The 26,782-nt window shown below is 42.6% G+C and overlaps 2 protein-coding genes across 2 annotated transcripts in view; one reads left to right on the top strand and one right to left on the bottom strand.

The window, feature by feature from the left end:
* The window catches only part of CEP295 (centrosomal protein 295), a 50,429-nt gene extending 34,104 nt beyond the window's left edge, over positions 1 to 16,325 (bottom strand). The window contains exons 1-8 of the mRNA XM_066622393.1: positions 16,251 to 16,325; positions 11,910 to 12,047; positions 10,591 to 10,791; positions 9,071 to 9,195; positions 7,042 to 7,135; positions 4,554 to 4,667; positions 2,948 to 3,088; positions 877 to 1,060 (exon numbers count right to left, since the gene is read on the bottom strand). Of these exons, the coding sequence (XP_066478490.1) occupies positions 877 to 1,060; positions 2,948 to 3,088; positions 4,554 to 4,667; positions 7,042 to 7,135; positions 9,071 to 9,195; positions 10,591 to 10,791; positions 11,910 to 12,017 (967 nt within the window). The 5' untranslated portion in view covers positions 12,018 to 12,047; positions 16,251 to 16,325. The remainder of the gene's footprint in view (positions 1 to 876; positions 1,061 to 2,947; positions 3,089 to 4,553; positions 4,668 to 7,041; positions 7,136 to 9,070; positions 9,196 to 10,590; positions 10,792 to 11,909; positions 12,048 to 16,250) is intronic.
* A 238-nt stretch (positions 16,326 to 16,563) lies between these two features.
* On the top strand, positions 16,564 to 24,817 carry CMTR2 (cap methyltransferase 2). Its single transcript, XM_066620981.1, has 2 exons — positions 16,564 to 16,611; positions 20,486 to 24,817. Exon 2 carries the CDS (start codon positions 20,505 to 20,507, stop codon positions 22,794 to 22,796), a length of 2,292 nt encoding a protein of 763 aa, XP_066477078.1. The 5' UTR covers positions 16,564 to 16,611; positions 20,486 to 20,504; the 3' UTR covers positions 22,797 to 24,817.
* Positions 24,818 to 26,782: the final 1,965 nt, after the last annotated feature.

Raw genomic sequence — 26,782 nt, 5'->3', positions numbered from 1 at the left:
CTAGGATAGTGGTTCCCAAAGCTTTCAACTGGCAGCTCCCTTGACCTACTGGGCCATAGGCCATGGCTCCTCATTAGGGAGACAATCCTATTCATTGTAAAGAACAGCAGGTTTTCACAAGGATTTCACAGCTCCTCTGGCTGGTTTCTGCAGTTCCCCAGGGAGCAACGGCTCACAATACCTGATCTAGGGTATTTCTATCCCACCTCTTTCCCTCTGAAGAGCACACCCCAGCAGCTTACAACATTTTAAGATAATAAAATACAATTCTCAGGTCACTGCTGGTTTCTATAGGAGCTGGTATTATCAACTCCCTTTGGCCTAGGCACACCATCTTTTTTCCTCTAGGTCACGCAGATCTCAAGAAGTCCTTGGGAAGATTGGGGGAAAGGATGCACCAGCAGTCCTCTTGGGTCCACACAGGAGTGAGTAATAAGCTCCCTTTGGCCTGGGAACATCATCTTCTTCAGTCAGGGCTCTTTCCCCAGCCTCTCTCATAACTTCTACATACAAAGCAAGTTCTCTAAGCATGTTCACAGGCCCTCCCCAATATGCAGCCATAAGAAAACGTGTTTAAAGTGAGTTCTAATCTGAACGGCGCCCTTATTTTTTTGCAGAGCATTGATCAAGCCTACTAGGCCTCACCAATGCACCATATGAATGCACTGCGCAACACAGAATATGCTAGCAGATTGTCTTACTGCTACATATTACAGGGAAAGATCAAAGTGTTGGGCAAGCTGCCTTTCAGGGAAACTTTGTCATTATTGATCCTTTTAGCATCAATCGTTTTATTTAAAAAACTTCTAAGAAGCCCAACAAATCTTTGAGTTCTTTAAAACACTGCATGAAAGCCACTGTTCTAAAAATGCTTACTCCTGTCCCCCGTATACATGTCTTCAAAGGCACATTCCAGCTCCCTCTGCCATTCTTCCTTAATTTCCGTACGCCTATAAGGTGGTACAAATAGCTGAGGTGGCATTTGTGCAACAATCCGTCTCCTGCGGGCAAGGTCCTGATTTCGCATCTGTTCAAGCTCTTGCATTAGCTTTTCCCTGTCCTTTAAAGCAGAAAATGATCAATTAGTAGGTCATCGCTCAAACTTAAGCAGTTTCTCTGACACAGTAATATACTTTTCAGGTTCTATGATGCTTAATTTTGGATGCTGTCTGAAGAAAGACTGCCCATGAACTCAGACAGGTATAACCTGTACTTAAAGAGAACACCCATTAATAAATATGAATGAAGAGTGCTGGACAGACTTCAAAGTTGAAGATTTTATATTAAAAATGCTTGCAAAGTAGAGTAATACAAGTTATTAATTTCATTAAGTACAACTGAGCTCTTCTAAATATGCAGTTTTAAAGAAACCTGCAGTTCTTTTCAAAATGGGATCGTCCTCTATTACGAAATGTCAGTTTCAGTTCTGATTATTTTCCTGTATAATACCAGAAGGCATGCATTCTTAATTGCTACTTAAGTTGAAATATTAATGGTTTCCTTTCTGCATAATATGAGGTACGATGAAATAACATTAAGTTATCTAGAAAGACAAGCCCACACTATTCTCCCTTGATATCTCAGTTTTCAAAGGTGTTTGCCACATTAGTCAAGGAATCTCAAATGCAGGCAACCGAAAAGTATTTAAACAATATACAGAGCTGAGAGAACAAACTTTGAACCTGTCTCTTACACAACTATGACAATTCCAAATAGAGTCAAAATATAGATACTTGCAATCAATAGGAAGTCAATCCTACAGAGACATCATTAATAAAGCAACAGAGTCTATTATAATTTTTTTTAGGTGTCTTACACATTTGCCTGCTTTTCTGGTTACAAGAATTCTTCATTTTTACAGACTTACTGTAAAATGATTTTATTTATTTATTTATTAGATTTCTATACAGCTTTTCAAAAAACCCAAAGCAGTTTACAACACAAAGAAAAAACATTAGAATCAATTATTAAAATAAAACCAGAAGAACCATTAAAATAATTTCGAAGATAATAAAAGAGCAGATTAAAATATCAGCAGCATAAAAGCATACAAGGGGTCCCTAAAGAGTTTTCCCTCCCCTCCCTCCCTCCCTCCCCAAAGCCAGGCAAAACAGATGGGTCTTCAAACTCCACCAGAAACCATATATTGAAGAGGCTGCCTACAGATCTTCTGGCAGCTGATTCCAGAGGCATGGTGTCACAACCGAGAAGGTCCTACACCTCACTGCCATCCTCCTAGCTTCAGATGGCAGAGGTACCCAAAGAAGGGTCCTCTCTGATGACCGCAGGGGATGTGCAGGAATATACGGGGGAAGGCAGTCCTTGAGGTATCCCAATATTTTCAACAAGATGCACTTCACATTATTTCTAAACATGTGTGGACAAGAAGATGCATGTTCCAAAAACAGATCACTTAAACAAAAAAATTCATTTTCATGAACTTCAGTGCATTTACAATTCTGCTCTGAAATACTTGCATGCCATACCACAAGGTTAACATCAACTGCTTCACCCATATATTAAAATGTTGGTGCAGCTTCTACCATAGGGTGCTTGTTCCAGGAGTGGAAGAGTGTAATGAGTTTTCAAGAGTAAAAGAGCTAGATGGAATGCTACCCACACTATGTCATCAATCTTATGGCTCCAAATGCCAAACTTTACGAATTCATAAGCCTGAACTACTGCAGCGTAGCTTTACAGATTTTCTACTATATTTCATCTTTCACAGTAGAATGAATGTTGCACACCGAGAATAAACTAAGGAATAAGCATAATGAAGACATTGAGGACATGAACTTGAAACAATTCATTATTCCAGAATCTTCTCTAGAGAAGTTAGAAGCTTTGATTTTGAATTAATACAACATGGTTCCCCAATTTGCTAGTACTTCTCATTTCACATTGCTTCTCATCTGAAGTTGGGACACAAAGTTTCTACTTTGCTTACCCGTGCCAGACGAACCATCTTCAAGGCGTGCTTTCCTCTTAGATTAGCTTTTTCCAGCTGTTCTCTCCTATCTCTTTCTTCTTCATTTTGTAGTTTTTCCTGCCGTTTGACTTCCTCTTCAGCAAGTAACCGAGCATCTGGCTGGCAGTCAACCAGTAACAGGTTAGCAAAACTAACTCTATGGTGCTTCAAAGCACAGCCAACAAAAATAGGTGAATCCGTAGGTGAGAGGTAACAAATCCATACAGCCTGAAGGACCAACAGCTGCAACCATTATACCCAAATTATTGTTACCTGAATTCAACCACAACGTTGGGTGGCATCCTGACTAGGACTTTCACTATCAGGAGCTCCCAGTGCACACAGAAGCTTCCTTCATGAGCAGGAGGTGTGTTCCACAGAAAGAATGCTCCTTCCATTCATGGAGGAAACTTGTGCTAGCAACAGGGAGCTTCCAGAAATGCTAGTTCATATGCCACCCAGTAAGTTTAAAAAACAAGTTTTGTTTTTTTTAATGCTCTGGCAAGTATAATCTAATGCTATGGAATGCAGCAGTACCCACTGTTTGCTCTTCTAAGGGTAACACTCAAAAATTGTGTGAAATGTTGTGGAATTGCCACAGAACTTCTGAAGTAACAGATGAAGGTTCACACCTAATGTCGGATATTCCCGCTATAGGCCCAAGTAAAATGAGAATCTATAAGGATCTCTCTTCTTGAAGTGAAAGAAATACTAAGGTGAGGAACATGCTTCTTCAAGGAGCAACGAGTATTAAATTCCCTCTCAGACACACAAAATACAATTGTGCGTGTTTTGTGCATATTAGCAACAGGGATGTGGACCGGCACCCTGTCATCAAGCAAGACTTGATGCTATATGAAGCCTCCGAAGATGGGAAGACGGGCTCCCCTCGCCTCATTGTGCGAGGTTCAGAATGCCCAAACTGCACGGGAGACACGATTTCCGGTTTCCTGACAAAACCAGAAGTTGTGTCTCTCGTGCAATTCAGGCATTCTGAGTCTTGCACCAGGCACCAGGATGCAGGTCTCCTGTTATCTGGTGTGCTCCCTGAGGCATTTGGTGCACCACTGTGAGATACAGGAAGCTGGTCTAGATGGGTCTATGGCCTGATCCAAGGGGCTGTTCTTATGTTCTTACATGTCTGCCCATGACAAGCCCACATGAATTGTAACTGAAGGTTATTTAAGCGGGGTTATACCATTATCAATAGCCTGGGTCTTCAAAAGTTTACAGTTAGAGAAATCTGGATTCTCATAATCTATTTTACAGCAATTAATACTTTGCATTGAAATCAAGAATTACATCAGTGAATTCTTTACACCCACAAGAAGAATATATTGGTCAGAAGCCAGAAGTAAAGGTAGGTTCCCAACATTAACTACAGAAAGGCAAAGGTTATGCTTTCATGGAATTCATGATGTTCTCTGATTTTACACAAAATCACACAACATCATGAATTCTATTAAATCAAAATCAAAGAACATCATGAATTTTCTAACTGGAAGCCCAGTAAGATCATGCTCTTCTGGACTATGACTGTTCCTATTTCACAGAATATGCTGCAAGCATATTTTAGATCAATCACCTGCTCTACATCCATTTCTTTATCCACATATGGATCAAAAAGATGATGGCGAGTTTGAGAAAAATGGTCATCTTCATAGGCTTTCACTGTAGGAACATTCTTCAACTCAATAATCTAAGAAGTATAAAAGATAAATTGTTGTCACAAAAGCTTTGTTCATCCAATTCCAAACAGAATAAGAAAATATAATATAGTGCAGGGGTTATCAAACCGCAGACTGTGAGCCACGCTCAGCTCTTTGATAAATTTGTGGCTTGCGGAAATATGTTGGCGGAGGTCTTTTTTGAATCACAATTAATAAAAAAGGTAAATAAGAAATTTTCAAGCATTATAATTATTTACCAGGTATAAACTGAGAGCCCACTGGATTAAAATGTAAATTTGATATTCATGATGAGTAAATGTATTTAAGCATTTATCTGCTTCTTAAACACTGCGGCTCTCAAACATCTGAAGTTTATCATATGTGGATCTTACATTAAGCAAGTCTGGACACCCCTGTTTTAGTGCTATGCAAAACCCAGCCAGAGGCAGAATGCCACAAGGCTCCCACTGAGAATCTGAAATTATACAATAGCACTCCTGGCAAAAATACATTAAATTTAATCACCAAGGTTGATAGAGATGTAGCAAAGCCAATCATCTGACAGAGTTCTAATAGAAATTCCACATTGGCACTGTATGTCAGAGTAATATTATTTGAACACATGGAATTTTATTTTTTTATTTAAGACATTTGAACCCACTTTTTCATAAGTTCAAGCAGAGTACAATACAATGCATAAAACAAATGCATGAAAGTATTTGTTTCCAACTACTTTTATGAAAGCAATCAAGCAAGCTTAGACCTACATAACTAATATTTAATAACACTATAGTGTAGTGGTTCTCGAACTTTTCCAGCTCACGGCTCCCCTGATTCTTGTAGCCATTGGCTACAGCTCCCCATTACAACACCTCACCTCAGTTAGCCCAAAAATGGGGATGAAGGTATTATAATTATACACCAGAAACAAGGCTGCCAGCATTCTGAGGCTGCAATCCTAACCACACTTACCTGAGAGTAAGCCCCACTGAACAAAATAGGACTTACTTCTGAGCAGAACTGGTTAGGATTGTGCCCTGAGTTTGTTAGCAGCACACCTGGAGGGTTTTGGAAAGCGGGGGAGAGTGTTGAATTTGCTGGGGGAGGGTAAGACTTTGTTTTGCGTGTATCTGCTAATTGCAAACTGATGCAAACTGAGACCTAGAGACTGTTTGGCTGGAATCCTAACCCCACTTTCCTGGGAGTAAGTCCCATTGAACACAATAGGAGTTACTTCTGAGTAGACCTAGCTAGGATTGTGCCTTTTGTCTTACAATCGCAGCCAACAGAGTACCCCCCACCCAAAAGGAGGCAGGAGGAAAAAGGGATGGGGATTTTTTATTTTTAATCAATTTTTGGAGACAAAGCCATCAAGAGTGGTTTTTTTTTTTTTTTGGAAGGGGGAGGAAAAAGAGAAAGGTGAGGATCCTGGGTTAAGCTGACACAGACTCCTAGCCCATATAGGTCTACTAAGAAGTAAGCCCCATTTGAGTAAATGCAGAACCAAGGAGGCCCATGTTGGGTAGAGCAGTTGGGAAGGTTCATTGGATTAGGCAGCAGACTTGTCCACTGTCCCTGTCCCCTTCCTGGGTCTGATCTTGCCTTCGGCCCTCCTGCCCTCCGCCCAGTTCAGTCTTCCCCCCCACCCTAAAAAGCCTTTCCACTGGCCAACTGTGCTGGGCATCTCCACTGACACAGCAGCCTTACCAACAGCATATTTGTGACAGCCATTGCCGGGACAGCACACCGGCCATCGGCACTGCCCCAGCTTAGAATTGGGCCCTAAGCATACCTAAACCGTGTTTATGGTAGACACATAGATGCAAGATTGAACCATGGACTTTCCATCTCACTGCTCATACTCCCCCTAGCAACTACAGTCTTCTCAACAACAAAAACAAAACAAAAAACCATCAAGCTGCATGAACCACTTTGCATAAGGGATGACCTATTTACAGCACAGACTTTAAGGGAAGATGGGGGCCCAGGGCTTACACTTGGTTCTACCCCCCTGCTGGTTCAATAGTTTGTAGCTTCCTGACAGAATAAACTCTGGCTTTGGGAAACTTTCCTCCCAGTATGGAGAGCCCCCAAACCCCAAGGGTGGGGGTTCATTTAAAACTGACAGTCGTGGAAGGTGAGTTATCTGGGAGCCAGGGAAACCAGCTCCCTTCTGAGTGAAACTGAGATCAGGCAGGTAAAGAGTAAAACAGAGGAATTAAAAATAAACCAAAACAATGGGAGGGAAAATAAAAGAGAAGAAAGCAAAGAACCTATGCAAGTGAAGCAGCTACACCAGAATTATCATTCAGCACATGATGTCATACATTTCTAGTCCTTTACAAAACACTTCCAAAAATATTTTTAAAATCTTATTTTAAAGTATTTAACAAAAATACTCACTTCAAAAGGTTCGGGTGGAGGAGGCGGCAGGCTAGCAATTTTGGCAGCTCTTTCTTTTTCTATGTCCAAGGCATGCTTCCGTGCATTCACTCTCCTTATTTAGAACAAAAAGGCACAGCAAGAAATAAGACATTTTAGCTGGACTTGGAAGAAGGGTACATCAAACAAACAGCCAATGTAATCAATATTTGTTTTAGGTCACCAATTTACTGAATTTCAAAGAGAATAAAACTTTATCAAGCTGTATAAAGTTGTGCATCTAAAAGTACCCCCTTTTTTCAGGATGTCTAACCCAAGAGCAAAACACAACTTTACCAGTCCTTCTCCACAAATATTGTGCAAGTTATTTGGAGTTGTTTAAGATATTTATTTTCAACCTTTTCCACCTCACGGCACACTGACAAGGCAATAAAATTATCAAGGCACACCATCAGGTTTTTGACAACTGACAAGGCACACCATGCTGCCAATGGGGGCTCACATTCCCCACTGGCCCTACTAATAAATGACCTTCTCCCAAATTCCTGTGGCACTCCTGTGGATCACCCACGGCACACCAATGTGCCACAGCACAGTGGTTGAAAATGGCTGGTTTAGCTGGTCATCAAATTGACCAGAACACATGTGCTCTCTTCTCCTCCTTATTTCCTTGGTTGAGCTATCATACCTCTGCATCTCATCTTTAACTGCAGCTGTGCTTTCACTGTGGTCTAAAAACCACAATTAAACCAGCATTTGAAAACAGAGTTGAACCTTGGTGCTGCAGAGCTATGGTTTAAATCAGAGGTGTCCAAACCCTGGCCCGGGCTCCACATGCAGCCCTCGGGGACTCCCAATCTGGCCCACAGGGAGACCCCCAGTCTCCAATGAGCCTCTGGCCCTCCACAGATGTGCTGGAGCCCACACTGGACTGATGCAACTGCTCTCAGCATGAGGACAACTGTTTGACCTCTCGCATGAGCTGTGGGACAAGGGCTCCCTCCACTGCTTGCTGTTTCACATCTGTGATGCAGCAGTGGCAGCAAAGGAAAGGCTGGTCTTGCTTTGTGCAAGGCCTTTTATAGCCCTTGTGCTACTGCAAGATCTTCTTTCATTCATATAAGTGCCATCTCTAATATATTCATTTATGTAAATTTATGTAAATTTATTCAATTTTTTTTAAAAATGTAAATTGGTTCTTTTTTCCCCCCTGACAGTGTCAGAGAGATGATGTGGCCCTCCTGCCAAAAAGTTTGTACACCCCTGGTTTAAATAAACCACAATATTGATGCCCTAGCTCAGCACTGAGCCAAGGAAATAAGAGGCACAGGGTGAGGGAAGTACATGGGTTCAGGTGCATCCATGACCAAATACACAGTGCATTTGGGCATCTAAATTTATTCAGTGTGGCTCACTCTTACTGCTTTTGTTCCCCAAGACATGCCAGGAAACAGTTTTTGAAGTCTAGACATCCAATACAACAGATAAGATGAATTTATAAAAAATGAATGTATGTGTAGAAGAAGCTAGGTGTTCCTCAACTCATTTTATATATCAGTGGTTACTGAACTGGGTTGGAGAACTACCCAAAAGCAATCCTACTGACAGTTCATCTGCAGACCAATTCATGACCCAATGAAATTGGCTTAATCTGAATGACAGAGACCAATTTAAACTGTTTTGGCTGACAACAACTGACAAATTAAACCAGTTTGGGCCAACTGACTGTTAACTTCAGTCCTCTGTTTATGAAACAGAAGTTAAACAACACCTACCTAACAGTTGTCTAAACCAATGACATTCAGCAATTCCATACACTCTCTGGGAGAATCCCAAACACACACAGTGGTGGACCTCACTTCCAGGCAAACATGCTTTGGACTGCACTATAAGTTTACAGGATATACTCAATAAATTGCAAACATTTCCTTGTAAAAGTTTCCAAGCTATCAAAACACTCCTGTTTTTCCAAAAACAATATTCCCAGCATTCATGAAACATGGAAGGGACCTTTACAGGCTGAATGTTATGTACAGGTTACAATTGTTACCATGTTTGCTCCCTTTGCAACTTCTCTTTTTCGTTTCTCTGTTCCTTTAGGGCTGCCTTGTGCCTCTTTTCTGCTCTTTGTTTCCTTTCCACAGCTTGCTTTGCCAGAGCCTCCAAATCAGGTTCCTTTGAAATACAATGCAATCTATGTGAAGTATGTGACACAGAATCAAATTACTTCCAAGAGTAAGAATAATCAATGCATAAAGTTGTTTTTATGTTCAGCAACACCCTTTCATGCAGATATTGCAGTCCAAAACCTAAACCTGCCATTTTCCCAGCTTCTTACTGAAAACTATTTAAGAGCCCCTGATCCCAATTCTAGGCACATTTCACTAGCACCAAATATCAAGCCTACTCAGTGCTCACAGTGGCACAAAAGAGGGCTTTCCAACAATACCTGCCCTATGCTATTGCTAGTAAAGAAGAATCACCAGCTTCACAGAATAAGTTATATAGTTCTTGAGGGGATAGGCCAGAATCTCTTCCAATATTCAGCATATCCTGTGACACTTTGGAACCCAAAGGGGATAGAGACTTAGATGCACAACTGGAAGTCAGTTTTGTGTAATAAAATCTGGACCTTACAACACATTCATTCTAACAGTGATGAACAAAATCAAGCTAGCGCCACTGCTGCTGAACAATTACAGAGCCTGGGACAGATAAACTGCAATCTGTCCACACTATTTGTAAATTATTTTGAAATGTTTGGAATTTACTCAAGGTGATCGTATTTTAAATATGCAATTTATCCTTCTCCAAATTCTGGATTCAATTGGACTGCAATCTTCTAAGTTCCTCTGAATACAATAGGACACTTTCAAATAGAAGTAATGATGTCTTCCATAGGACTGCCCTGTTACTTATGTGGATGTTGAAAGTGATCAAAACGTCAATTACATGAAAGATTATTTTGCATAGAAGAATACTACTTTTTTCTCAGCAGGACTTGCACCTATGCAAACTGCAATATTCCACACCATTATCCCATTTCTTTTCTTCCTAAAGTTCTAACAAGCACTGCAAATCTAAATGGCACTCATTTGTAGTTAGCCAAGTTCTTCAATTCATAAACAGTTCACATTTGCAGAGCTCCACCTGTGTTTATGTAGGACATGACTCATGCTTTATAGCAGCGCTGGCCAAACTAAGGCCTGTAGGCGGGATCTGGCAGATTTAAAACACTTCAGTTTATCAACAGATGAAATAGTACAGCCTTCTCACCAAACAAAACTGAAGTCTATAGCACAGTTAAGCATTCCTATTATTTTTACAACTGCCAACCATTAAATCATGTCTTGTTTTGACATGATATGTTTGTAGCTAAATAGATCTAGAAACATTGATTTTCCACAAAGTATTCATACGCCACAAAAAGAAAAAGTAAGATCTGACAACTGCTAGTTGTATATTATATACAGATTTATATATATTAGCCAGTATGTTATTAGAATTTCAGTTCAGTGAATATCTGCTGACAGCCTTGATTGTGACAGTATCGCACAGACCATCACCTACATTTTCTTTCGCCTGTCTATGGCCTTCTCCTATAGTTCTTAAGCTTGACAGATAAAGCTTTTCCAAGGCTTTAATCTTCTCATCTTGTGCTTTTCGCCACTCTGCCTTCAGTTCTTTTGCCAACTGACGCAGCTGCTCATCTCTTCGTTGTTTAATATCTTGTCTTATCTGCAAAGCTATGTTCCTCTCCTGCTCTCTAACCTGCAGGAAAAACATTGTATTTGTCAATAATTTAGAATCTGCAGAAGCCTCCACTGGCTTTCTAGTTGCTTTTTGAATTGAATTCACAGTTCTTCTCTCCTCAACCCCTTTCAAATATATCCTGTGCTTGGTTTACTACAAGTCTAAATACTGCAATTCTAAATAGACTGTACCTGCAGAATGAGAACCAACAATAAAGAAGCAAGGGATAAAGGTACAGGTAACAACTTGGCTTGCAAATCACATTCTGATTCATGGTGTAATTCTACATTTCTGAAACACCAGTCTGAGTAGCATAGGATATAATTAATGCCCTTGAATGCTACTGCTACAACGACACCAGCACAATGACAGTCCTACCATCACACCCTTAGTACTGCCAATGGACATGCCATGGACACTGTTTGTGGAACTCCTTGCCACAGGATGTAGTGATGGCATCTGGCCTAGATGCCTTTAAAAGGGGATTGGACAAATTTCTGGAGGAAAAAGCCATCATGGGTTACAAGCCATGATGTGTATGTGCAACATCCTGATTTTAGAACTGGGTTATGTCAGAATGCCAGATGCAAGGGAGGGCACCAGGATGAGGTCTCTTGTTATCTGGTGTGTCCCCTGGGGCATTTGGTGGGCCACTGTGAGATACAGGAAGCTGGACTAGATGGGCCTATAATCCAGTGGGGCTGTTCTTATGCACACAGGCACAATACTATGCCAACATACATCTAACACTGGTGTAGAGGGTTTGAGATATTGGAGGGATGAGGAGTAATCAATATACACTATATCCCAAAACCCCTCTCCAAATTACAAACTCACCCCAAACATCAGCAAAACACTGTGCTAACATTACAGCTGGCATAAAAAAATATGGCACATGAACCCAAACATTCTTAATCACAGATTTAGGTATGACAAAATCTAGGGAAAATTAAAATCTATGGTGGCAATGTGCAGAATGAGAATCTTCTCCCTGCACCATGGGAAAAAAAATCATATCACAAATTTTCAAGCCTGAAATATTTGGTAAAAAAACTTGGATATGACATCTCGCCTAAAAGTGCAGAAAAGGCTTTTTTAGATACTAAAAAAAGTTGTTCACAGCAATGCAAACATACCTGTTGCAGCCTTAGCTTCCTCCTCCTTTCATGTTCTTCTTTCAACAGCAGAGCTTCTTCATTAGGACTAAGTCTAAGTCTCCCACTTTTGGCCACTTTCCTTTTCATCTCTGGGTAAATTTAATATTCTGTATTGCCCTGCAAACCAAAAAGAGAAAAACACTTTTGATTTCAGTTTGTCACAGATAAGTTAAATTACAGAACCAACAATTGTCTGTAACAGAAGGATTTAATTGGCATCAAGAATATGTAAGCCATGGACTTCAGTTCTGAGCAACTTTCTGGCCCCTGGGTTGTGGTTTGGTGAACACACTGGCCTAGAGCATTGTGTTACAGCAATCGGGTGGCGCTCTGTGTGAGCAGCGTGGTGGAAAGGTAAGAGCTGCTCACACAGGGGAGGGATGCAATGCTGTGCCAGATCAGACCCACAGGCTGTGGTTTGGTGAGCACTGCCATAAAGCATGAATCATGTCCCAGATAACTCAGCTACATGCAATGGAGAACAGCAATTGGTCAAAGTTCCATGCCATGCTCATGAACTATTTACAGACACACATTTTTTCCTTCTCTCAGGCTTCTTGCAAGCTAACACTGGTGCACACACATCTAAGTTTGTGATAAGCAAAACAACTTGTAGACATAGCCCTCTTAGGATGTAGTGGGAAAAGTAAAAATAAAGAAGAAATAAGTATCCCTGGTTTGCAAGTAATGTCAAAGACCCAGGCAAGAGATATACAAATGTACACTGGTGGGTGACTGCAGGAGTTGAAGTAGTAAATTGGTCTCCACCTCCAGTATATGGTGCGTATGACAGTGTATGCTTCCTTAGCACTATACTCTTCTTCAACAGTGTTGCTCCTTCAAAATATTTTTCCTAATGCTGCCATTGGACAGGTGCCCTTGGAAAAGTCACCAACATCCATCAAACTGGGTTACTTCAAAAACAAAGAACAGGTATTAATAATGTTTAGGACTGGAGTACATTTCAAGTGCTCTGAAAGCTCAATTACATACATTGATCACCCCAATAAAGCACAGCATTCACTCAAGTTCATGGCTGGATAAGCTTTTGTGGAAACAAATGAGAGAAGACCTAAAGGAATAACATATTAAGGCCCAGAATACTTGGAGCTGTAAGATATTATCCAGGAGCAACTGACTGAACCTTTCTGATAAATGACTAAAACAATCATTTTTCTAGTCATTTGACTAAAATGACTAAAACAACCCACCTATAAGTTGACTCCACAGATAAGTCGAGGGCAGGTTTTGAGCCAACAACCATGGAATTTTCTATGACCCCCAGATAAGTCGGGGGTTAAACTTATGGGTGTCTGACTATTGTTTTGTCTGATTTTACCCAAGGCCAGATCCTGAAAAATAACCTACCGCTAATTGTTACCTAAGAACTGTAGTCTCTAATTTATTAAAAACATAGTAAAAGATCATAAGATACATTTTTATTCTTTTTTAAATTCTGGTCTTCATCACCCTTTTGTAAACACTATCAGAGTAAGTGCACTGTGAACAACATACCAGTGGTTCCCAACCTGGTATTCATATACTCCCAGGGACACTCAACAGGACCTATAGCAGTACTTGAAAAAGAATGGAATAATGGCAGAAAAAGGCAGGCTGTGCTCCAGAATGCCTTGCAAGGCAGGAATGCCTTGCAAGAACCAGCAAGGCAGGAAGGGAGGTAGCTAGTTGACTGTGAAAGCCCCACCAATAGCTAGTTTTTGGTCATCAATTCATGTATGAACCAGTGATTGAAAACCAACACAGTAAAAAAGCTGAAACATAATATGGAAAGTGATCAATCACCCAGAATTTCTCAGCACACTTCTAGTGCAAAACAGTGCAAAGGCAGAGTCTTCTGTTCTTCAAACAGATGAAAAGAGAAAATACGTGATGACTACATTAAGTCTGGGTTTTCATAGAGAGGAGATGAGGGCTTGTATTATTACAAATATTTTGCTAATATGAAGGGTACAATTTATGGAAATGGGCTGCCAAGGGATATGCAAGTGAAAAAGGTTGGGAACCACTGCACGAGATACATGAATCAAATCCACCTTTAAGGTGGACATGAGGAGGAACATGAATCAAAGACACCTTTAAGGTGTCTGGTGTGTTAAGCCAGAAGCTCTACATACGACATACAACCCATAACACATAACTGAGAGTGTGCAATTCAATTCACAGCAGAGAGATGAGATATTTGCAACCCTTTTTATTCAGAAGTAGACCCACTGCTTTCCATGGGTGTTATTCTTAAGTAATAGTGCACTGAATTGTAGCCTGGGAAGGAGGGTCCCATCCTGGTGTTTCAAAAAACAGACCTCAAGCATTTGCAAAACAGAACCAGGCTGCAGCAGAAGGAAGGAGAATAAAAGGTTAACTTTGGCTGGAATGTCCCAGGGAAGTAACTATAGCAACTAAGGAGGTGCTTGCCTGCTGCTTGAGAAACTTGGTGCCTGCCTGCCTTTTTGTTGAAAGGCTCTGCCCTCTGACTGACCCAGGGATAAGTCAAAGTGATAATTGGAGCTTGATTACTTGGCAAAAATTTCATGTACTATACATGAGTACCTAAGGTAAATTGTTTTGCTATCCCTTGAAGAGACTGTGGGGGCAATCCTAAGCACAGTTATTAGGAATGTCCCACTGAACTCCATGGGATTTATTTCAGAGACAACATGCTTAGGACTACAATGAATGTCAGCTACCCTAATGAAGATGAGTCTTACAAGTCAGGGTGCACTGGGCCAGAATTTATTGTTGACTGTATTAACAGAAATGCAGCCTGCTATACTCTTTCATTTATCTGCTGGTTCTACCCTTTCTTATCCTCAATAAGCTTCATAAGCCAGACACATGGTCAGACACATGTATCAGACACATGTGCACAACAGATAGAAGAATGGAGGCAGTGATTTATGTCAGGCAGAGGTGGTGGAGACTAGATTTCTCACATCAACCCTTCTTCCCCCTCTCCTGTAGTCACAGTACAGTCACCTACTCACAGAGATAACCACTATATGCACCTGACAAAGAGCCCAGTCCTATGCCTGTCTACTCAGAAGTAAGTCTCATTATAGTCAATGGAGCTTACTTCCCGGAAAGCGTGGCTAGGATTGCAGCCATAGTGGGCTCTGCCCCATGGAAACTTATTGCCATAATATATTGGCCAGTTTCAAAGATGCCAAGCGGTTCCTTGCTGATTTTGCAGCACAGGCCTTTGAACTGCTGCCAATTAAAATAAGTCCCAAATAAAGCATGCAGCCTGTCAAAGAGTTTTGCACAATGACTTTTGTAGTTGGATTCTTTGAAATACAGCAAGGCTGCTGCACCAAGCAACCTCAGGCCATGCCAGGGCAGGCGTTTAACCTCAAGTAGTTTTATTGTTATCCTCTACTGCCAGCCCTCCCTCCCCTCTTTCTGCATTTCTGTTGGGATATTTCAGGGTGGACAAACCTGTATAATGCAAGAGCCACACATGATAACTTCAGAAATTTTAGTGCAAGGCAAAGGCAGGATAAAAAGTATTATAGCAAATAAATGTATATTAAGTGTTGTAACACACACACACACGTGTACGTGTAACACACACACGTGGACAGGAGGTCTGTTCTAGAGGGTAGAGCCTCCGTCTGCCTGAAGATAACATCCACAAGGTCGCCAGTTCGAGGCCACCGGCACTGTCCGACCTTGAAGCAGCTGACAAGCTGAAGCCGAGCTATTCCATCTGCTCTGAGCGTGGGAGGATGGAGGCCAGAATGTGAAGCCAGATCGGAATGAAACACCTGAATGTAGTGGTTCTTGAAAGAAAGAACCTTTCTTTCTTAAATAGGGATTGTAGAAGTCCCTATTTAATAAGGGATTTAAATAAAGCCTGCCTATGTAAACCGCCTTGAATAAAGTCTTGAATAAAGACCAAGAAAGGCAGTATATAAATACCTGTTGTTGTTGTTGTTATGTATGAATGCATGCATGCATGCATACACACACACACACATATATATACATGCATGCATACACACAGGCACATATAGACACATATATACATACACTTGGGCTGTACTGGGCAGAAGGGCTCTACACTTAGGGCCGAAACCTGTGCATGTCCACTCAGAAGTAAGTCCCAGTACAGCCAATGGGGCTTCCTCCCAGGGAACAGGATGGCAGCCTGAGAGCCCAACCCTGCGCAGGTCTACTCAGAAGTAAGTCCCAGTACAGCCAATGGTGCTTTCTCCCAGGTAAGCGTGGAGAGGGACCGCAGCCTGACCCCCACACCCGCTGCCTGTCTCCCCAGCGCAACCCCCTCCCCGGACAGCCACGTACCCTCCGTCCTCCGCGCCGCACTAGGGATAATGCTCCAGGCCCCCACTGACGTCACGTCCGCCTCCCTCAACGGCCCGCCAGTGCGCGCGCCTCGCGGCTCCAGGGCGACCCAGGGGGAGGAGGAGCGCCAAGGCGGGGAGAACAGCGCGAGACAGGCGCCCACGGGGGACACTCCTGCGCATGCGCGACTGGTTTAAAGAAAGCGCGTCCCTCCACTAGGGAACCGAAGAGCGTGAGTGCGCATGCAGGTTGTAAAGCTCTTCCCAGCTCCGCCCTTGAGCGGAGGAGCGGAAGTGCGCATGTGCAGCAGTTGGAGCTGGGTTCAGCCAGAGTGACTATCACTGGGATGCTCAGGAGGGGGGTGAGTGGCTGCTGCTGCGGGCTCTTCCCTGTTCCTTCACTACCTGCCTCTGCAGGGGCTCCAGTGGGCTTCAAGGGTGGTCCAGGAGGGTCACCAGAGGGGTGGCAGCTGGTCCCTGGTCCCCCTGCCTCTCCTCCAGTGGCAGCCCTGAGGTGCTTCTCCTGCTTCTCTCACTGGACTGTGGAACGCCCTGCCACAGGATGTGGCTCTGGCTCTGCCCTGGACGCTCTTTCAATGGGGATTGGGCAGGTTTCTGGAGGAATCTCACAGCACCAGAACCAGGGCAGCCGCTCCAGTTCAGTTTAAGAGAGTTAGGACAGGCAAAAGGAAGTATGCTTTATATTCATTCGTGTGTGGAACTCTTTGCCACAGGATGGGGTTGAGGCTCTTCTGTCCAGAAAAGAGGCCCCGAGGGGAGTTCTGATTGAGACCCACAAAACTATGCAGAGGGTGGATGGAGTGAATGCTCTTTTCCTTCTCATGAAGCACCAGATCAGGGTATGTCCACTAAAATTGAGGAGAGTCAGGACAGACTAAAGGAAATATTTCTTTACCCACCATGTAATTAGTCTGTGGAACACCTTGCCACAAGAAGTGATGATCGCATCTGGCCTGGATGCCTTTGAAAGAGGATTCGACAAATTTCTGGAGGAAAAGTCCATCATGGGTTACAAGCCATGATGTGTATGTGCAACCTCCTGATTTTAGAAATGGGTTATGTCAGAATGCAGATTCAAGGGAGGGCACCAGGATGCAGGTCTCTTGCTGTCTTGGGTGCTCCCTGAGGCATCTGTGATGTAGAAAGGAGCTCAGTCAACATATTTGACTCCAGGCCACACCTGGAGTATTGTGTCCAGTTCTGGTCGCCGCATCTCAAAAAAGACATAGTGGAAATGGAAAAGGTGCAAAAGAGAGCGACTAAGATGATTATGGGGCTGGGGCACCTTCCTTATGAGGAAAGGCTATGGCGTTTGGGCCTCTTCAGCCTAGAAAAGAGACGCTTGAGGGGGGACATGATTGAGACATACAAAATTATGCAGGGGATGGACAGAGTGGATAGGGAGATGCTCTTTACACTCTCACATAATACCAGAACCAGGGGACATCCACTAAAATTGAGTGTTGGGCGGGTTAGGACAGACAAAAGAAAATATTTCTTTACTCAGCGCGTGGTCGGTCTGTGGAACTCCTTGCCACAGGATGTGGTGCTGGCATCTAGCCTAGACGCCTTTAAAAGGGGATTGGACGAGTTTCTGGAGGAAAAATCCATTATGGGGTACAAGCCATGATGTGTATGCGCAACCTCCTGATTTTAGGAATGGGTTAAGTCAGAATGCCAGATGTAGGGGAGGGCACCAGGATGAGGTCTCTTGTTATCTGGTGTGCTCCCTGGGGCATTTGGTGGGCCGCTGTGAGATACAGGAAGCTGGACTAGATGGGCCTATGGCCTGATCCAGTGGGGCTGTTCTTATGTTCTTATTTCCCAGAGCCACACATTATATTTTCAAAGAGCCACATGTGACTCCTGAGCCATGGTTTGGCTACTCCTGTTATAGAATATAATATGTGACTGCTGAGGCCTCTCTGAGCATCTGCTTTGAGAACTGTAGAGGATTCTGAAGTTGTGGGGGGATGCTCAATCTTGCACACACAGCTCACATAGGGTGTGAGTCAAGTGTATTTGGTCACATTTGTGTTTGCTTTAAACTTATGTGTTGGGGTTCCCCTTCTCCCCAGGGACCCCAACTTACCAGGGCAGGGATTCCAGAAGACAGCAGCCAGGGCCCTATACTGGGTCAGTGGACGCCAGGGGTGGGGTCAGCAATGCCTAAGGCCCAGCAGGTGCCCTTATCAACCCCTCAGGCAGGAAGCCCCATAAGAGGCTGGAGGCCTGTGATGACAGGTGGAACAGAAACAGGATAGGGGGTTGTGCAGTCAATAGTTCCTGCCCAAGACCCAGGGAGCCTTAACCCCCTCCCTCTGAGCAAGTCTGAGGCCTCTCAGGGCACGCCTGTCTCAAACCCCTACATTATGGTATGCCCTAGACCAGCATTTCTCAATGTTTGTCCCGCACTGAACCACTTCATATGGTCCACCTATTGGACGTACCACAGAAAGTAACTGGCAATGATGTCATCACAAGTTACTTCCAGATTGGAAATTAGGAGGCTAGATGCAATGTGACAAATACTGGTAAAAGACTCAGGGTGGATAGGAAGGCTTTTTTCAGCACATGAAAAGCGCACTCTGGAGCTCTGCCCACCCAGCCTGCTCCTGCTGTTTGTCTTGTTTCATATCTGGTCTTACTGCCAAGCAGTGGAGGTCTGGGGGTCCCGTGCATACCACCGGACACCACATCAACTATCACTCTTGGTACAGGCACCACTGGTTGAGTAAGCCTCCCCCAGATGTACTCAGAGTTCTCCCTGTGGCTGCATATTGCAGGACAAGATCCTACCAATGGACAAATGGTCTTTCAGGGAGGCTTGTTTGTCATTACTGATCTTCTTGCATTGTAGTCCTATGCATGCCTACTCAGAAGTTCCACTGCATTCAGTGTGACTTTCTCAATGGTGTGTATTGGATTGCACCTTTAGTGAAGAATCTCTTCTTTGGAGCAGTGGTTCTCAAACCTTTTAGACTCCAGAGTCCTTTACACCCCTTAAATGGAGTCTCGGAGAGCCTTGCCGGTGCACACGTGGAGTCCTGGGGAGCTCCAGAGTGCCCGCACATCCAAGGCGTGGCACAGCACCAAGCAGATGGCAGCCAATTTAGGGATTTGTGGAGCCCCTAAAAGGATCTCAGGTAGCCCCAGGGATCCTAGGAGCACACTTTGAGAAATGCTGCCTTAAAAACATCCTTCACATGCCTCCACTATCTGAAACACAGTGGGTGGCAGTGTGAGACACAGCTTTCTCTGCAGTAGAACTAAAGCCTTGTAACTCTTTGTAGGGAAGTGTTTGCTTTTTCTTAATGAATTTTAGATGCAGGTCGAGGTGGACCTCTTCCAGAAGGCTTTCCCTTTGCTTTGTTTACTGCTTTTTCTTCTCACTTCCATTGCTCTGAGTAATATTGCTCCTTTTACTTAACTTAAAATGTCTTTAAAATTTAAAGCATTGGGTATGTGTTCACATAAGTCTGTTATTTTTAATGTGTTTAAATGCTTTGGAGACTTTTAAAGATGGTATAAATATTTCATGAATATAAGAAAGAATATACTTCTTTTAAAAAACCAATAAAATATGTCCTAAACAGCTTGAAAGCGACTGCCTTAGATTAACAGTGCACTAGAAACAGAACCAATAGTGGCTCTGTTTCTCTTGGAAACCCTGAATTCCTCACCAATAAGAGATGGGATCATACCCACCTACAACATGTGCAAAAGGGCCATGTGCAGGAATCCCAACATTGCTTCTGAGAGGTGAACCTGTTAGAATTTCAACCTCAAAGACAATGCACTGTGCTGTCCTATGTATCATTATGCAGAGTAAATATATGTAAACAGAATGCAGTCAGTTCAGCTTACTCCTGAGTAAATGTGCATAGACAGAGAAGTAAACCTACAGTAATTTTTATAGTGAAAGGGTGGGAATGTTGATCCTTTTAGAGCCAATTAGCCCAGCTGATTCAGGCCAAAAGCCCATCTAATCCAGCTTCCTGTATCTCACAGTTGCCCACCAGATGCCCCAGGGAGCACAGAAGACAACAAGAGATCTGCATCCTGGTATCCTCCCTTGCATCTCGCATTCTGAGATATCAAACGTTATGCTAGCCAATCTCTGCATCTGTTTTATCCACACCATGAAGTGCTCTTGTGAAGAGATCCACTGGTTCTTTTGATAAATCATTCTAATCTGATTTTTTTCCCCCTCAGGGTTTACCTTCATTCAAGAATGAACAAACAAAGTAATGCATTCAGTGAGCAAACCACAAATCTTGACCAGTTCAGCCCTGAAATCATTGCTGAAACCAAGAAGCTGTTTGAAAAGAAATTCTGGTATGCCAAACCACCAAATAATGAATGGCAGCTGCCAGATCCCAACCAGACTTTTACCAGTGATCACAAAGAGTTCAGTTCCCTTGTTGCCCTGAAGGATTCCATGAATGAAGTCAAGAACCTGCTGAGTGATAAGAAATTGGACGAGTGGCATCAGCACACATCCTTCACCAACAAAGCAGGGAAAATTATTGCTCAGGTTAAGAAAACTGTCAATGCTGAACTGTGTACCCAGGCTTGGTGCAAATTCCATGAGATACTGTGCAGCTTTCCTCTGCTTCCAAGTGATGCTCTTCAAAATGGAGAACTCAACTCTATCCACCTCTGCGAAGCTCCTGGAGCGTTCATAGCCAGCCTCAACCATTACCTCAAGTCCCACCGTATCCCTTGTGATTGGAATTGGGTTGCAAATACCTTGAACCCGTATCACGAAGCAAATGATACCCTCATGATGATCATGGATGACAGACTTATCGCAAACACTTTGCCCTGGTGGTATTTTGGCCCCGAGAACACTGGGGATGTCATGACACTGAAACATCTCACTGGCTTGCAACATTTGATTAGCAACATGGCCACTGTTCACCTGGTGACCGCTGATGGGAGTTTTGATTGCCAAGGAAACCCGGGTGAACAAGAAGCACTTGTTTCTTCTTTGCATTATTGTGAAATGGTCACAGCTTTAATGACCCTTGGCCTTGGGGGCTCCTTTGTTCTGAAGATGTTCACATTGTTTGAACACTGTTCTGTTAACCTGTTGTTCCTGTTGAACTGCTCCTTTGAGGAAGTCCATGTTGTTAAACCAGCCACTAGCAAAGCTGGAAACTCTGAAGTATATGTGGTTTGCCTTCGCTATCTTGGCAGAGAGGCTATCCACTCGCTCCTGTCCAAGATGATGCAAAATTTCGGGACAGGTATGGTTACGAAAGCCCTTTTCCCCCAGCACTTGATTCCAGAATCTTTCCTTAAAGCCCATGAGGAATGCTGTTCATTCTTCCACAAGCACCAAACGGAGACAATTTCTGAGAACCTCCGACTCTTTGAGTGTATGAGTGAAGCAGACCAGGCGAGACTAAACACTTTACGGAATTGTGCTGTGGAGTTCTTCTTGCAGAAATTCCAGATGAAGCCTCTTGCCAGAAGTAACTGGTTAGTGAGAAGGCCTCAGGCTGGCTGCAGCATGAACTCCAAGTGGTGTGGCCAGAGAAACAAATATTTTTGCACGTACAATGAAAGAAAGTTGCTGGAGTCCCTGTCATGGGAAGCTAAATTGGCAAAGGGCAGTCTTAACCAATGGGCTGAAGATCACTCTCTCAGTGATATTGGGAAAAGCTGCATTTTGGAAGGGGCATCTTGTAACCTGGAGTGTTGCTTATGGTATATCTTGGAGGGGCGAAGGCTGCCAATAGTAAAATGTTCTCCCTTCTGTGACGGTGAGGTCTTGAAGAGTCTCAATGATGCTCTTGAGCACTCCGTATTTGGCCAAGCAAGCAGTAGTTCCCTCACAAGACTGATGCAACAAGAATGTCAATCTTGCTGCGTTCTTACAGAATCATCAATACTGTCCAAATTGATTGAACTTATGGAATGTCAGAAAGAGGTTCCAAATGAAGGTTGTGTTGGCCAAACTAAGTGCTTGATTTTAGGCTTCCCTTTATTTTGTGATGCTCCATGCCAGTATGGCTTGGAGGTTAAACTCCTGGACTCGGCCTCTCTCTTGACTTTCAGCTGTTCTTTACTCCATGATGGGGAACCAAAATATCAACAGCGGCTTCTGGAATGCCTTTTGCAGTCACTTCCTCAGCTTCAGAAGGGTGATGCTTTGGTTCTGCCTGTTCTTTCCTGTTTTACACGTTTCATGGCTGGCATAGTCTTCATATTGCATAGCTGTTTCCAGCAGATCTCATTTGCCTGCCCCACAGCACCTCAGCCATTAAGGACCAGTGCTGTTCTGCTGTGTGTTGACTATCAAGGTCTTCCGGACTCGGTTTTCCAATACCTGCAACAACTGAACAAGCTCATGAGCACACTGCTGGTCTCAGACTCTCCACAGCAAGTCTTGCAGTTTGTGCCAATGGAAAACCTTCTTACGGGGTTACTGCTGGAGTTTCTGTGGGACCTAAACACTGCAATTGCAAAAAGACAATTGCATTTGATTATTCAAGTTGAGCAGCAACAAATGAAATGACTTTTTAAATGCAGAATTTTTTTTATTTTGAAACATAAGGCCTCTCTATTGCATACTATTGTACAATTGATTTTAGTTTTTACTTGTATACAATTTGCCAGTCTATGGGGAACACTTATATGGAATTCATGAGGAAGTGCTACAGAGAGAGAGAGTGTCGAAGGTTTGACCTTCTGCCTTTATAAAACTGGTTGACTGCTTGTTCAAAACAGTCATTGGCCTCTTTTCTCCTATGCCCACAATTGTCTGGGAACTGATTTCCTTGATATAATTGTGCATTGGTATGTGAATGATGCACTCAAATGTACAGAGCAAATTACTCAGACCCTTCCCAATTAATCAGCAGGAGGTCAGTAGGTAAAGACACATAGTTACTTCATTCATACACATTCTGCTATGATGGTTCTGATTGGAGTCTGAATGCACTCCCTCGACTGGCTTTAACCAGGTTTCATATGTTTGGAGAAAACACCTTATATGTACTTTCTCATTTTTTTTTAATTGAAAAGCTTACTATTCACTATACTATCAGATGTTTCAGAACATGTGCTCTCAACAAAGTAATCTCATGATAAACATTAGGCACATTCCAGCTATTTTAAGGTCTTCCTTTGTCTAGAACCTTAGATACTGACAGAATCCAGGTAAATTTATGGAAAGAAGTCCTGTGTTGATCACAAGTGACCTATCAGAGAAGACTCTTATTCTCTGTCCACCTCCCCGGCTTTTGTGTTCTCACCACCACCATTCACAAGAAAAGATAAATGGAATGCTAGCTTTTTTGTTATGAGAACTGCAAATTTAGTTGGGCAGAGTGACCCATCAGTGTGAATCAGTGCAGATGACAAACAGGATTCCTGGGCAGATTTGGCTATGTTATTTCAAGTTTTCAATTTGTCTTTTTCTGATTTTTTTATTGTGGCTGTGGTGGGTTTGCTGTGGGTAAGGGATTGGATTCTAATTGCATCATGGGGCAGCTGCACTGGAAGAATGTTGAGTAGCTGTTCTGGTACTTTTAGCATGTGAATAACAAGCAACTACTGTTTAGATTTCAAGAAACAAGAGCTCTCAGATGGTTCAAAATGGTTAATAATGGAAGAGTACAGTCTTGAAATGTATCTCCAGCCCAGATGCTAAGCAGAAGCTACTTGAAGCACAATCCACTAGGAGGTCCTTCTACATAAGCCTTACTAAAACAAACAGGAGCTTCGCAGGAGGTGAAGTACTAGATTTAATTGAGGCTTCGGTGAATTGTGGGCAAACATTTGGTAGGAAACACATGTCCAGAAGCCCTGGTCACCTCAAAACAACTGCAAAAAGGCAAAGGGAGTATGCAATTTACAGAGCAGAACTGGTAAGTGGGGGAGAGAGAGTGCTAACACACCTCATTTTTCCCTGCACCACTCTATTCCAGCCATTTTTCCCCAAATACATTCCCTGCATTGTGGGAAAGTCAGCTAGAAGAGGGGGAAAGGGAAGTGGTGAAAAGAGTTGGGGTACCATTTTTCTCTTTCAAACTGACTCTCCTATTGCCATCTTGCAGCTGTTTGGCAGCAACCAGGTTTCCCAGAGCTGTGTTTGCTTACTTAACCTTGCTAATTGTGGCTGCTAGCATGTGCAGAAATGATCGCACTTCTGTAGCCAATGAGAGGGCATGTTGTCCAAATCCTCCCTCGTGGTCTCCCTCTAGTCCTTTATGTATGAATTTTCATTTCTTTCACAAATAAGCCCAGTGTAAAAAGCGCATTTACAGCTCTGGAGATTTTCCAGTTTGGTCAAGTTGGGTGGCCTTTATCTCCTCCTCCTTCATAAAAGGTTTTTTTCTTCTCTGGTTTGTAAACATATTTTTCCTAACTTTATATCATTAACCATCAAAAGGGTGATAGACACTGTTTTATAAATGAAGGTTGCAGCCTCATGATACTTTGAACATATGTATTTTTATTTCCGTTTGATCTTTGTACGTTATAAATGCAGGGAAACTTTGATTTAGAAAGAGCATTAGTGTTAAACAAAATCCTTTTGGGGGGAGATGTATTTTGAAAATAAAGATCCATTCTCTGTGTTTCTTGTGCTTGATAATTTGGGCACATACTAAATAGCTGGGGCTGTAGTGGAACAGCAAACATGATTAGAAATTACTGAAACATTTAAAGGTGAGTGGGCTTTGAATGAGAAGAACTTGAAAACTGCAGAAAACTTTGAATGAGAAGAACTTGAAAACTGCAGAAAACTTTTTCCAGTTTTATTGCCATTTAGTTTTAGTATGTGTTCTGAATCCAGCTGAAAGGATTACCTTTTGCTCAGCAGGTTGACATTTTTGCTGTGCTTAGAAAGGAAGTGGGAGCAGCCTGCTCTGTGAGAACAAGCAACCAGTTAGGTTTGCTTTGCGCAGCTTGTACAGGAGAGACTGGGTTGCAAGAAAATAACTGTCCCAAGTTCACCCAAACCCCTTCATGCCTGAATGGGAATCTGGCTGGACTATTCAGTTTTATTTTTATTTTTAAGAATATTTAGATACCACTTTTTTTAAAAGCTCACAAAGTGGTTTCACAGCAGAATAAATGGGGGGGAAATTGGTTCAGTGTCCCAAAGGGACATGTCATTTAAAACAAAAATGCACACCAGCAAACAGCCACCAGAGAAGATGCTATGCTGGGATGAATAGGGACGATTGTGCTCTTTTTAAGTGTTGGTTCTCTGATTACTTAGTGGATTCTGACCACTAAGTTTAAAAGAACCAATACTTAAATGTTCCTCTACGCAGGTAGGAGATACTCACTTTGAACTTGCATACTGTTCTGCTTCTCAAAGCAGGTAGATCTGTACCAGTCATCAAGTGTTTTGAAAAAGCTACATAAAAAACATGCTGTTCTTGGTCTCCAGAGGAGTCCTCTGGGACAACTTCAGAAATCCTAAGCATGCACATAATTATTTCACACAGGCTTCTCCGTGCATCTATCCATGTTTCTACAAGAACAGTCTTTATAATCGGCCTTAAGGGTTGGCAAACTGCACAGCAGCAATGAAAAGGAAGCTCCTTCAATTATAGTAATATGCATAATTATCTGCAATAAATAGGCCAATTAACTCTCAAATTCTGTGAGAGTGCTGCTGTGCCTTTCTTGAACTATTGTTCTTGGCTCTAAATTTAGAGCACCTAGTAGTAGATGCAATTGCAAAACCTAAGAAGTGAACAGATGTTTCTTAGACTAACATCATGTTACCGTTTGGGTTTGTGCCTTCCAAGCAAAGAAAGTGTCAGATTCAGTGTGTGATCTTTGGTAAGTGGTAGTGGTTTGACTTGCACTGTAATAAATATAAAGAGAACAGATCACCAGTCCGCTCATGAGTACACATCCCTTTCTGCCATTTCAGGTGAACAGTCAAAAGAGTCTAAGAGAGTACACAGATATATTTTTTCTCTTTCTCCCACATTATTAGAATGTCAGGTTCACCCAGCTGAACTGATTAACACTAGGTTCAAGAAAAAGAAACAAAAGAAAATACTTCTCAATGCATAAGTAAATCTCAATACATTGCATAATTAAGTTCTTAAATTCATTACCAGACCTTCTTGGGGGAAAGACGGATATAATCTCCATAAATTTATTAATAGCTATAAAGCAGGGATGTCTGGGAAAGACCATCATCTCAAACCCTGGAGCCCTGCTGCTTGTCAGTGTAGACCCCTAGATTGATCAATGGTCTGATGCAGTACAAGGCAGCATCAGATGTTCATAAATAATCCTTGTCACTTCTACCAACCACAAATCTTTCACTCTCTGAAGTGGTACATTGATGTTTGAACAAATGCTTTGGTTGCTCAAGTGCAGATGGGTTTGCTCAGAATGTAGCAAATGCAAACAAGTTCTTCTGGATATACTCCAGAGGTGGCCAAATTGTGACTTGCTAGCCACATGCAGCTCTTTGAGCAGCTCATGTACAGCTCCTGGAAATGTCTTGGCTGAGCTCTTTTTTGCATC

This window comes from Tiliqua scincoides, chromosome 3 (genome assembly GCF_035046505.1).
Source record: "Tiliqua scincoides isolate rTilSci1 chromosome 3, rTilSci1.hap2, whole genome shotgun sequence".
Taxonomy (NCBI): Eukaryota; Metazoa; Chordata; class Lepidosauria; order Squamata; family Scincidae; genus Tiliqua; species Tiliqua scincoides.
Note: the sequence above shows the minus strand (reverse complement) of the source record. Positions and strands in the feature narration are given on the sequence as shown.

Coding starts and splice junctions, on each gene's coding strand:
- CMTR2 (XM_066620981.1), top strand. CDS start 20,505: ATGAACAAACAAAGTAATGCATTCAGTGAGCAAACCACAAATCTTGAC.